Genomic DNA, 13632 nt, shown 5'->3' with positions numbered 1-13632 from the left:
AGCTTTCCCCCATCTCTTCATTTAAAAACTGTTCTGCAGCCTTTTTAATGTTAAGTGCCAGCAGTCTGGATCCACTTTGGTTTAGGTGGAGCGCATTCCCTTCATGTACAGGCTTCCCCATCCCAAAAGTTTCCCCAGTTCCTAATAAATCTAAACCCCTCCTCTCTACGCCATTGTCTCATCCACGCATTGAGATTCTGAAGCTCTGCCTGCCTACCTGGCCCTGAACGTGGAGCTGGAGACATTTCTGAGAATGCCACCATAGAGGTCCTGGATTTCAGTCTCTTTCCTAGCAACCTAAATTTGGCCTCCAGGACATCTCTCCTACCCTTCCCTATGTCAGATGTTGCATGCAGCCATATAACTCCCATTGACGTCTATGGGGTTTTGGGGGTGAGTGCACGTCTTCCACGATGATAGGGCCCAAGATCTTTACAGTGTTCAGTGCTCATGTTTAGAAGAGAAGGCATAGAAGCAATACGTTCAAGGGAAAAAATAAATTTCTAGGTGTCTCTGTGTAATTAGAGAGGAATGAAAGACCAAAATGGTACATTTTTGTAATTCCAGTATACTAAAATATCAACTATAGTCTTCAAATTAAGACAGCAATAGAAGGAATAAAATCTGTTCAAGATTTTTAAAATGTATTAGCGTTAAAATTTAGGAAACATCTACTATTGGATTGCTTCTATATCCTTATAAGCTATTTATCTGACCATCTCTTTCTGTATAAGTCTTAGTAATTTAAAAGAAAAAATCAGATTAAAACTTGGAATAATTGGGAAATTGGCAGGAAAGGTTAGAGATTCCTTTAATTTTAAATTATATCTGCTTAGGGTGGGTTGGGTTAGAAAAAAATTGTTTTTCTACTACTGAAAGAAAAACAATTTTCTTTCTCCTTTTAACAGTTAATAAGCAAAGAAAAATAGCAAAAAAAACATTCCTTGGTAAGTCAAGTGTATTTCAGGAAGCCAGGCCTACTCTCTCAAATCTTATTAAAGAGATTCTTTAGCTATATTATAAAATTGGTGCCATGTATACTTTAATGAAGGGATTATATTAGGGCTATGTGCACTTGAGCAGGAATTTGAGTCTTGCATTGAGAGATACATCTGAAACAAAGAGGATTTTAATCAGGATACATTATTAATGAATTGCATATGAGATACATAAACCTGCTTTATTAGGCAAACTGTAAATGAGCTTATTTGGTAAGAGCATGCAAAATGTGTGTGTTAAGAGAGGATATTTTGAGAATTTAACTCATCTCTATATAGTAAAGGCATCTGGCTGTAATTGGTGCCTGTGGCAATTGTTGATACCCTGATTATATTAGCTTTCTGTGCCCTTTAGCAGGATTGGGAAAACATTTCTAGTACTCGTTAAGTTGTCTATTATCAAGACATCATAAATATACACATTTAGAATAGATGATTTGCTCTCCGATTGCCTTAGAGCGCTTAAATAAATTAGTTCCTACTGTTTCAGGCATTAATGTTGAAGTAATAATTATGCATAAGGCAATAAAAATGCAATTAAAATTGCCTTCAAACTTACTGGAGTGGGAACATTTTCTGAAAATGTTACTTGCTCTTTTCTTAAAATACATTCTAAAGCCAGGTGGATGGACTGTGTGGCTCAGGATATTGGTAATGGAATATTGAGCTTTTCCCCTTTAGGTCACCAGCTTGCATCCAGCTCAAATCAGTATTGGCAAAGTTGTTACCATCTGTCAGCTATTCAGTGACCTCTACAATAAGGTGGTGATCTGATTTCGTAGTGTGCAAGTGCCCATGTACAGTTGGCACTGAGTTTTTCAAAAATGAGAGTCATTACATATAAAGAATGCAACCACGCTTTAAGGCCGAAACTATGGACTGTGTCTCTGTATTTAACGTGCTCCATTTTTGGATACTGTGGAAGATAATATATAACATTAGCTAGAGATCTCAGATCTCTGCAATATTAGCCATAATAAAGTAAGGTAATAATAGTGTGACAGCCTGGATTTTCAGTCTTAGTTTTCAGTCATGAATTTCCTTGCATTAAAGTCAGACGCCTTATGTTCCCTGGATATATTTTTTTTTATAACTGAATTTTAAATAAAGTGTTCCAACTGTTTTGGCAGTCAGGCAATAGTTAAATTGAAAAGAACGTTTCTTTTCCAGAAAAGCCATTTAATAACATTCGGTCCATTTGTGTCTAGCAAGACTATACTCAAGCACTGCAAACCCCAGGAGCTTGGCAAGCCAGGCAGACTTGGCAAGTTTTCTGAGCGACTCACCAAGTCTGAGTCAAGCATGGGTAGCTGTAGCTTGCACAGATTCAATTGTATTTAGTATTTCTCGTTAACAAGAACATTAAGACAGAGGATTTTTTTCCATAACCTCAAAAAGTAATACATAGTCTGTAAAAACAAATAGTATTTAACAAACTACACATGACAATTTATGGCTTATGTCCGCTTCATAATAAATATATTTGTGTATTATTTTACACTGAGACTTCATGATTTGTGTTCCTTGACATTAAAATATTAAGGAAATAGACCATGGATTCTTTGTTGTGTTGATTGGCGTTTGCTAGTGTGAAATCCTGCAAAGACAAGCATAGCCATTATTTTATAGTGTGTCATAACCATACAACTCCATCTCATGTTTAGAAAGAGGGTAATGCAAGTAAGCTTGTGTAAGCATTGAAAATACAGCATGTTCTCATTTTGCTTCCGTTTTACCTGTATGGAGCCTGCTAAAAGGAAAACTGTCAAGTTTGGATTTTAAAGTACCAAAATATTCTTTTAAAATCTGTGGTTTTGTTCATTCTTGCCCATCTAAATAGTATTTCCCTTGAAACAAGTGCATTTGATTATCCAACATATGATTATTTCAATAAAAGATACTTTTTAGGGTCGGATGAGGTTTCAGAAGATTTTGATTTTTCCTTTAAAATGTCTAGCGCCTGTAACTGATAACATTTAGTCTGAGAAACTTAATAAAATGCTACAAATGTTATTTGTATAGCAAAGTCGGAGACAAACTTTTCAAGGGGAAGATGTTTGAAAGAGTCAGAAAGAGTCTTGTTACCAAAGCCTTGAAGTTGACTCTGTTCATTGGGGTTCCAGAGAACTGAGCAGAGCAATGGGATGCCTGTGTTGCTGAGTAGACAGATGGACTGCTGTATTCTGAACTCATTGTTTCTGAGATAAGCATCTTCATTCGTAGCTACAGTGAACTGTAGAAAAGAAACCTGGATCCCCATTGCCAAAGATCTGGGAATATGTTTCAGAAAATTAGCAGTATTTGTTTTGTATTTGTATTGGCTAGTGGAAGCCCTGATGGAATGGAGGTGTTGCTTATGGAAATTAGGGAATTTGAATGCTTCTTCATCTCTCTTTTTTTTTTCTCCCTCCTCACCTGCTCTGTGCATTGCACCTGGCATATGTACTTAAACATGTCAAGACACTGGTTGAGCAATGTGAGAAGTAAGGTCAGGGAAGCTGGCTTCTCACCATTTTTAAGCAGAACTTGCAAGGCAACATAGCATTCTGGTTGCAATAGTTTCTAAGACTTTCCAGGAATTACAGTGGTGCTGTTTTTATCCAGATAGTGTCAAATAGGACATAACAGACTTCAGAACATGTTTACCATGACATTTCTAACACTTGCCAAGATGTGATGGAAACCAGGAGAGCTTCTAACTTTGCGTACATGAACAAGTTGTCGGTAGTCTATAAATAGTTTTAGGGATTTTTTTTTAGTGCAATGATGCCAATACTACAAATTGCTCCATCACCTTAGTGATCTAACTTAAATAAGCAGTTCTGTAGCAATATTTAAAATGCAGGACTTTAAAAGAAACAACTGTGGGACACTGCTGATAATTATTTTTAGAGCACATTAAGCAGCTGTCTTCAGATGGTGGTCCACATTCCACACCCTTCTCTCCCCTTCAATATGTGGAAACATTTAGCGCAATATTGATCTAAAGTTTTTGTGTAACTTTCTTCTGTTTCAGCTTTGGTTTGCATTTGTTAATGGATTTTCTGGGCAGATTTTATTTGAGCGATGGTGCATCGGCCTGTACAATGTGGTAAGTATTCCATATCTCGGCTTGATGATATGCAGAACCTCAGTGACATTCCATTGTTGTTTATGTCTGTGCAGTTTATCTCAGCCAACCATCTGAACACATATCATGAAGTACAAACACATTTTTAGGGCCTTTGTTGATCTGCCCTAGACTGTAGATGCAAAAGATCCTGGATGTTTATTTTTAATCACAGCCAATGTATTTGGAATAGTGCCTTGAAAATATTAGCACTTTTATCTTAATAATATTCTTTCATTAGTTCTCTGTATGTTTATGCAATTCTAATTCTTCAAAGTATTTCAGACTATTTTTTATATTTAAACATTTTTATTTTTCTTCTTTTTTCCTAGTCGACATAAATATATATTTATCTTCAAAAAAAAAGAAAAGGAGGGCTTGTGGCACCTTAGAGACTAACAAATTTATTTGAGCATAAGCTCACTTCATTGGAGTGGAAAATACAGTGGGGAGATTTTATATACAGAGAGAACATGAAATAATGGGTGTTACCACACACAATGTAACAAGAGTGATCAGGTAAGGTGAGCTATTACCATCAGGAGAGCGGGGTGGGGGGGGCGGAGGGAACCTTTTGTAGTGATAATCAAGGTGGGCCATTTCCAGCAGTTGACAAGAACGTGTGAGGAACAGTGTCTGTGTGGGGTGGAATAAACGTGGGGAAATAGGTTTACTTGGTGTAATGATACATCCACTCCCAGTCTTTATTCAAGCCTAAGTTAATTGTGTCCAGTTTGCAAATTAATTCCAATTCAGCAGTCTCTCGTTGGAGTCTGTTTTTGATGGGTCGTCCTTCAGAATAGGTTGTAGATCCTTGGTGATGCGTTGGAGAGGTTTTAGTTGGAGGCTGAAGGTGATGGCTAGTGGCATTCTGTTATTTTCTTTGTTGGGCCTGTCCTGTAGTAGGTAACTTTTGGGTACTCTTCTGGCTCTGTCAATCTGTTTCTTCACTTCACTTCAGCAGGTGGGTATTGTAGTTGTAAGAATGCTTGATAGAGATCTTGTAGGTGTTTGTCTTTTCCATGGGTCCAGATGATGAAGATGTCATCAATGTAGCACAAGTAGAGTAGGGGCATTAGGGGACGAGAGCTGAGGAAGTGTTGTTCTAAGTCAGCCATAAAATGTTGGCATACTCTGGGGCCATATGGGTACCCATAGCAGTGCCACTGATTTGAAGGTATACATTGTCCCCAAATGTGAAATAGTTATGGGTGAGGACAAAGTCACAAAGTTCAGCCACCAGGTTTGCCATGACATTATCAGGGATAATGTTCCTGACGGCTTGTAATCCATCTTTGTGTGGAATGTTGGTGTAGAGGGCTTCTGCATCCATAGTGGCTAGGATGGTGTTTTCAGGAAGATCACTGATGGATTGTAGTTTCCTCAGAAAGTCAGTGGTGTCTCGAAGATAGCTGGTAGTGCTGGTAGTGTAGGGCCTGAGGAGGGAATCTACATAGCCAGACAGTCCTGCTGTCAGGGTCCCAATGCCTGAGATGATGGGGTGTCCAGGATTTCCAGGATTCTAGGGATGTGTATGTGAGGATTTGTTCTTGTGCTATCCTGAAGGACGACCCATCACTCTCACAGATCTTGGGAGACAGGCCAGTCCTTGCTTACAGACAACCTGAAGCAAATACTCACCAGCAACCACACAACAAAACCACTAACCCAGGAACCTATCCTTGCAACAAAGCCCGTTGCCAACTGTGTCCACATATCTATTCAGGGGACACCATCATAGGGCCTAATCACATCAGCCACACTATCAGAGGCTCGTTCACCTGCATATCTACCAATGTGATATATGCCATCATGTGCCAGCAATGCCCCTCTGCCATGTACGTTGGCCAAACTGTACAGTCTCTATGTAAAAGAATAAATGGACACAAATCAGATGTCAAGAATTATAACATTCAAAAACCAGTCGAAGAACACTTCAATCTCTTTGGTCACTCGATTACAGACCTAAAAGTGGCAATTCTTCAACAAAAAAACTTCAAAAACAGACTCCAATGAGAGACAGCTGAATTGGAATTAATTTGCAAATTGGATACAATTAACTTAGGCTTGAATAAAGACTGGGAGTGGATGTGTCATTGAACATGGGGAAATAGATTTACACTTGTTGTATTTCCCCCCTCCCCTACTGTTCCTCACACGTTCTTGTCAACTGCTGGAAATGGCCCACCTTGATTATCACTACAAAAGGTTCACCCCGCCCCGCCCCCCTGCTCTCCTGATGGTAATAGCTCACCTTACCTGATCACTCTCGTTACAGTGTGCATGGTAACACCCATTATTTCATGTTCTCTGTGTATATAAAATCTCCCCACTGTATTTTCCACTGTATGCATCCAATGAAGTAAGCTGTAGCTCACGAAAGCTTATGCTCAGATAAATTTTTTAGTCTCTAAGGTGCCACAAGTACTCCTTTACTTTTTGTGGACTAACACGGCTGCTACTCTGAAACCATATATTTATCTTGTACCATGTTTTTGGACTTTTTGTCCTTCATTTATTATTGTATTATGGTAGCTTCTAAAGCCCCTTATCGTTTTCAGCCATGGGAGGCTATTTTTAGGCATTTATCTTCCACAATCAATACTAAAGATTTATTCTGTTCCTTGGTTTTATAGAAACTTGGTCTATCAGTTCACTGACATCTACTAGTGACATTATTAGTTACATCTAGTCTGGTGCCTGTATCCACAAGCCTTGACTAAGGCAATTGGGAAACTGCAGGAACTTTTGCCAACATATGTGAAATTTCCCCATTGTGTGTTGAGTTATTTTGGGAATCTTTAGGATTTTTTAAAACAAATTTACTCCAAATATGTGAAAACACCAAAAGTCACTAAATAAACTGTTTATATCATTAATGAATAGTTTTAAGCAAAGTTTACTTTTTATTTTACCAGGACTTGTTTTAAAATTTAAAAGTTATAATCCACACAACTCAGTGTCAAATGAGAAAAGATTTTAGGCCAGAGATTTTACATTCTCTCAGTTCTTTGCATCACCCTCACCAGAGATCTAGAAGTTTTCCTAAAGGACCCCACATATTTCCATCTATAAATCTTTTAACATGGTTTCTTTCCAGATGAATCTAGCTACCTTGAATTAAAGCACTTTAACTGGCTACTGCTGCTGAAAGCAATGAAGAAGTAGTAAACCATGTTGTCTTTAATTACTGTTATTAGGTCTCAGAATTAACATTTTGATTAGTTCTCTTCAGATGAATGGCAGTTCAGTCTAATCCTAAAGCTATTGTTTCATTATGTCTATATAGTCCAGAGTCACTAAAGACTGAATCCTGCAGAGTTCTGGAGGCACTCAATAACTCAAAGGGATTAGGCGTTAGGATATCACTGTGTGGCCCTATTCTGCTACTTTCACCAACACTGAATAATCCTTTACTTCTTCATAAGTAGTCAGGGGTGCTGCTGGAACAATTTGTATAATGGGGGTGCTGAGAGCCATGACACCAAACTGTAAACCCTGGATATAATGGAAATCACTTCAAGCCAGGAGGTGCAGCAACACCCGAAGCGCCCCTAGTTCCAGCACCTATATAAGTAGACCCATCACAATGTTACTTAGTGTGGGTACGGTTGGAAGAACCAGAATTCTGGCCTTGCATAGATTCGCCTTGGAAGGTTACCTTCATAACCAGATGGGCTAAAAGATCTTTTTTTTAAATGAAAACGTAAATACTGCAGAAACCTTGGGAAATACCAAAAATCCCGAGACACCTTAAATCCATCCTATAGCATGGAATCTTCATGGAGCGCATTAGACTAGTGGCCTTAGTTTTGGCTCTCATATCCCGTATGAGAGTGCTGCCATTGAAGCCACCTGGCCTGTTGCTTTATGACTAATTTAAAAGATTATATCATTCATGTAGAAAATGTGCTTGCAATTACTGATCCCCACTAATATCCAGCCCTATGTGGAGCTGAATTGTCACCTGCACCCTCCAGACATAGTATGCATTGCTGGCAGGAATCACAATCCAGCATGCAAGCAAAAGATTTTGTAAAGATAATAAATAAAACTGCGTCTAATCAGAGATTGTTAGCTGAACTGTAGAAAATTGGATTAGAAATTAATTTCCCAGCATGAAACTGTCAGTTTAGATGATGGGTGAAGATGAGGGAGGGAGAGTATAGTTTTAGGCTACATCCAAGATTCTCAACACACTTAGCAAATGAATTAAGCCTCCAAGGACCACTGTAAAGTAGGTATGATTGTCACAATGGTACAGAGTAGAAGGCTGAGGCAAAGAGAGATTAAGGGCCCAATTCTGCAACACTTATCCACATTGAATAGCCGTTACTCATGGGAGTAATCCTTTTGACTTCAAGGGAATTATTCACATGTCTGAGTGCTTTTTATTGTGAGTAAGGTTTGCCAGAATTAAGCCCAAAGTGACTTGCCCAAGGTGTGTCAGAGTCTCCCTTTTCCTTTCCTCCCCCCTGACACAGGCCAGGATCTGAAGATACATGGCCCTAGCAATCCCTCTCCCTTCGCAGGAGCACAGTGTGGGGTTGAGACCTCCACAGTAGTTCTGGAGCTGAGTGTTCCTTTGAGAAGACCACAGCATCCTTCAAAAAGGAGAGGCCTGGCAGCAGTGTCCACAGCCAGTGCTGTCAATAGCACAAGGTGTTGGAGGTGGGTGAAAACTTTAGGGGCACATGCCCCCCAGAAACCTCTCCTCCCAGCAGTATCAGGAACCCTATAATGTCAGCAGTTCTGGCCTCTGAGCTGTTTCGTGGTGTTGGGAGATTGGCTGTTGGGTGCGGGAGGTGTGGGTTAGGGGGTAGGTAGTTAACTGAGCAAGGGAATAGGATTTTCTCACTTCTTATAGTTTACTGCTGCATGGTGCCATTCCTGCCCCTGGATGAATCAGGGAGAGTGGGATAACCCTTGAGGTCTTAGTGGTCTCTGAGCCCCCCACATGTTGTCAAATGTATTTGATTTTTCTATGGTATGTTAAAGGTGCCTACAGCTTTAATATAGTTTTTTTTAATGATTTATAGAAATTGAAATAAAAAAATTGAAAATGTAAAGAGAGGAGGTCTGTTGTCCTAAGGAGAGTAGGGAGAGTTTGTAGTTTTTAAAAGGCACTAATAATGCTAGATAGAGGAGTGGTTGGGATAGACTGTGTAAAGCCCTTCAAAATAAATAAATTAAACAGTAGGCAAAATCTGGGTCACCTTTTTCAGCCAGAGTGGTGGTGAAAGCAAATATTAAGGGAGCTGCACAAGGGGCTGTGGCTTAATAGGTAATTTTTAGAAGTGATAATTTAAAAACCCCAATACTTTAAACGCTTCAGAAGAATCAGGCGATGCACATTGTTAACCTGGGGAACTGTGTGATGTGGTAAACCCAGGACAAACAGCTACAAAAGGGGGGTAGTAATTAGTCCCAGAGGATTAAAAGGCCCCTCCCTATCCACTGAGGAGAGAGAACCATGGGGCAATAAGATTCAGCTGGAAAAGGGGTTGCTAGGGAATCAATTAGGTTCAGCTGACTCCAGCTACTTGGGACCTTTTTAAACCCTCCCCTGGGTGGTAGGAGGGGGAGAGTGAGGGAGTGAGTGGAGTAGGGAAGCTGCCAGTAGGTTGTTTGCAGCAAGACACCAGACCTTCCCAGTAGGGAGGCTGCACTCACTCGCCAGAAGGGAAGGAAAACATGCACAAGGGACTGACTGAGGAGAGGAGTAGCAGGACCCTGTGTCACCTATAAGGATTTGCCTTGCCCCAAACCTGAGTCTCCAAGGCTAAAAAGGACTGAGCCTACTGAGGTGAACAAGGTATTTTGCCACAGTGACCATGTTAATGTTATGTTCATGCTCCCTCCCTGATTCCTGCCTCCACTCACCTGAGTATTGCCTTTATTTAGATTGTAAACCCTTTGGTGCATAAGAGATCATATCTAATCTATCTATTTATATGCTTCCCCAGCACCATAGTGTACAAGCATTTCACAATCTTGAATGTATTTTTCCTCACAACACCTTGGTGAGGTACTATTTGTCAAAAATGGCATGTGGAGGGTTGGACCTAGCAGTGGAAGCCGTGGCAGTCTGGTGTAGTGCTTGGTGTGGTGGCATCTGGGCCAGGATCCAAAGCCTGAGGTCAGACCTGGACCCAGGAGCAGGTTCGGAACAAAGCAAGAGTAGGGTCGGGTGCAAGGCTGGAGCAAGAGCAGGGCTGGAGCAAGGTAAGGCTTGTGGATGGAGTTTGCATAAGAGAAACTGAAGATTTCCTGGACAGACGTCAGGATATGCTTCTACAGGCACAAGGTTCTGAAGATTCAGAGCAGGCTGCACAGTGGGGACAGGAGGCCGGTGAAGAAATTTGGCATCATGTGACCTCCAGAAGAAGAAAGGGGAACGTCCATGTACCAGCAACGCGGATACAGGTAAGTAACCGTTTTCATGTTCTCTCCACAGGTACCAATGCGGAGAGTGGACCAGATGATACGTCTGAGGGAAGGGAGCAGAAGGAGACTCCGCCAGTTGGAAGGCATGAGATGCACTATCCTAGGGTTGGGGGTTCCACGACCACCACTCCCAAGAGAAGGAGGCGGGTGGTGGTGGTCGGGGACTCTCTCCTCAGGGGGACTGAGTCATCTATCTGCTGCCCTGACAGGGAAAACAGAGAAGTCTGCTGCTTGCCAGGAGCTAAGATTCGCAATGTGATGGAGAGACTGCTGAGACTCATCAAGCCCTCGGATCACTTTGGGCAACACGTGCTTTGGGCAACACGTGGGCACCAATGATACTGCCAAGAATGACCTTGAGCGGATCACTGCAGACTACGTGGCTCTGGGAAGAAGGATAAAGGAGTTTGAGGCGCAAGTGGTGTTCTCGTCCATCCTCCCCATGGAAGGAAAAGGCCTGGGTAGAGACCGTTGAATCGTGGAAGTTAACGAATGGCTATGCAGGTGGTGTCGGAGAGAAGGCTTTGGATTCTTTGACCATGAGATGGTGTTCCAAGAAGGAGGAGTGCTAGGCAGAGACGGGCTCCACCTAACGAAGAGAGGGAAGAGCATCTTCACGAGCAGGCTGGCTAACCTAGTGAGGAGGGCTTTAAACTAGGTTCACTGGGGGAAGGAGACCAAAGCCCTGAGGTAAGTGGGGAAGTGAGATACCAGGAGGAAGCACGAGCAGGAGTGCGTGAGAGGGGAGGGCTCCTGCCTCATACTGAGGAAGAGGGGCGATCAGCGGGTTATCTCAAGTGCCTATAAATAAATGCACAAAGCCTGGGAAACAAGCAGGGAGAACTGGAAGTCCTGGCAAAGTCAAGGAATTATGATGTGATTGGAATAACAGAGACTTGGTGGGATAACTCACATGACTGGAGTACTGTCATGGACGGATATAAGCTGTTCAGGAAGGACAGGCAGGGCAGAAAAGGTGGGGGAGTTGCACTGTATGTAAGAGAGCATTATGACTGCTCAGAGCTCAAGTATGAAACTGCAGAAAAACCTGAGAGTCTCTGGATTTAGTTCAGAAGTGTGAGCACCAAGGGTGATGTCGTGCTGGGAGTCTGCTATAGACCATTGGACCAGGGGGATGATGTGGACGAGGCTTTCTTCCAGCAACTCACAGAAGCTACTAGATCGCACGCCCTGGTTCTCATGGGAGACTTCAATCACTCTGATATCTGCTGGGAGAGCAATACAGTGGTGTACAGACAATCCAGGAAGTTTTTGGAAACTGTAGGGGACAATTTCCTGGTGCAAGTGCTGGAGGACCCAACTAGGGGCAGAGCTCTTCTTGACCTGCTGCTCACAAACCGGGAAGAATTAGTAGGGGAAGCAAAAGTGGATGGGAACCTGGGAGGCAGTGACCATGAGATGGTCGAGTTCAGGAACCTGACACAAGGAAGAAAGGAAAGCAGCAGAATACGGACCCTGGACTTCAGAAAAGCAGACTTTGACTCCCTCAGGGAACTGATGGGCAAGATCCCCTGGGAGAATAACATGAGGGGGAAAGGAGTCCAGGAGAGCTGGCTTTATTTTAAAGAATCCTTGTTGAGGTTACAGGGACAAACCATCCCGATGTGTAGAAAGAATAGTAAATATGGCAGATGACCAGCTTGGCTTAACAGTGAAATCCTTGCCGATCTTAAACACAAAAAAGACGCTTACAAGAAGTGGAAGATTGGACAAATGACCTGGGATGAGTATAAAAATATTGCTCAGGCATGTAGGAGTGAAATAAAGAAGGCCAAATCACACCTGGAGTTGCAGCTAGGAAGAGATGTTAAGAGTAACAAGAAGGGTTTCTTCAGGTATGTTGGCAACGAGAAGAAAGTCAAGAAAAGTGTGGGCCCCTCACTGAATGAGGGAGGCAACCTAGTGACAGAGAATGTGGAAAAAGCTAATGTACTCAATACTTTCTTTGCCTCCGTCTTCACGAACAAGGTCAGCTCCCAGACTACTGCACTGGGCAGCACAGCATGGGGAGGAGGTGACCAGCCCTCTGTGGAGAAAGAAGTGGTTTAGGACTATTTAGAAAAGCTGGACGTGCACAAGTCCATGGGGCCGGATGCGTTGCATCAGAGAGTGCTAAAGGAGTTGGCGGATGTGATTGCGGAGCCATTGTCCATTATCTTTGAAAACTCATGGCGATCCGGGGAAGTCCCAGACGACTGGAAAAAGGCTAATGTAGTGTCCATCTTTAAAAAAGGGAAGAAGGAGGATCCTGGGAACTACAGGCCAGTCAGCCTCACCTCAGTCCCTGGAAAAATCATGGAGCAGGTCCTCAAGGAGTCAATTCTGAAACACTTAGAGGAGAGGAAAGTGATCAGGAACAGTCAGCATGGATTCACCAAAGGCAAGTCATGCCTGACTAATCTAATTGCCTTCTATGACGAGATAATTGGTTCTGTGGATGAAGGGAAAGCAGTGGACCTATTCTTGCCAGCAAGTTAAAGAAGTATGAGCTGGATGAATGCACTATAAGGTGGGTAGAAAGTTGGCTAGATTGTCAGGCTCAACGGGTAGTGATCAATGGCTCCATGTCTAGTTGGCAGCCGGTATCAAGTAGAGTGCCCCAAGGGTCGGTCCTGAGGCCCGTTTTGTTCAATATCTTCATAAATGATCTGGAGGATGGTGTGGATTGCACCCTCAGCAAGTTTGCAGATGACACTAAACTGGGAGGAGTGGTAGATCCGCTGGAGGGTAGGGATAGGATACAGAGGGACCTAGACAAATTGGAGGATCGGACCAAAAGAAATCTGAGCTTCAACAAGGACAAGTACAGAGTCCTGCACTTAGGACGGAAGAATCCAATGCACCACTACAGACTAGGGACTGAATGGCTAGGCAGCGGTTCTGCAGAAAAGGACCTAGGGGTTGCAGTGGACGAAAAGCTAGATATGAGTCAACAGTGTGCCCTTGTTGCCAAGAAGGCCAATGGCATTTTGGGATGTAAAGGTAGGGGCATTGCCAGCAGATCGAGGGATGTGATCCTTCCCCTCTATTCGACATTGGTGAGGCCTCATCTGGAAT

The 13632-nt window shown here is 42.4% G+C and overlaps 1 protein-coding gene across 5 annotated transcripts in view; it reads left to right on the top strand.

Moving 5' to 3' along the window:
• The window catches only part of ATP8A2 (ATPase phospholipid transporting 8A2), a 663684-nt gene that overhangs the window by 473212 nt on the left and 176840 nt on the right, over window positions 1-13632 (top strand). For 4 of the 5 annotated variants that reach the window (XM_048846107.2, XM_048846083.2, XM_048846092.2 and 1 more), the window contains exon 28: window positions 4015-4089. The exons of the other annotated variant lie outside the window; for it this stretch is intronic. In XM_048846107.2, coding sequence (XP_048702064.1) covers window positions 4015-4089 — 75 coding nt within the window. The remainder of the gene's footprint in view (window positions 1-4014; window positions 4090-13632) is intronic. 5 annotated transcript variants of the gene reach the window in all.

The sequence above is a fragment of the Caretta caretta genome, chromosome 1, assembly GCF_965140235.1.
Source record: "Caretta caretta isolate rCarCar2 chromosome 1, rCarCar1.hap1, whole genome shotgun sequence".
NCBI classification, from domain to species: domain Eukaryota; kingdom Metazoa; phylum Chordata; order Testudines; family Cheloniidae; genus Caretta; species Caretta caretta.
Note: the sequence above shows the minus strand (reverse complement) of the source record. Positions and strands in the feature narration are given on the sequence as shown.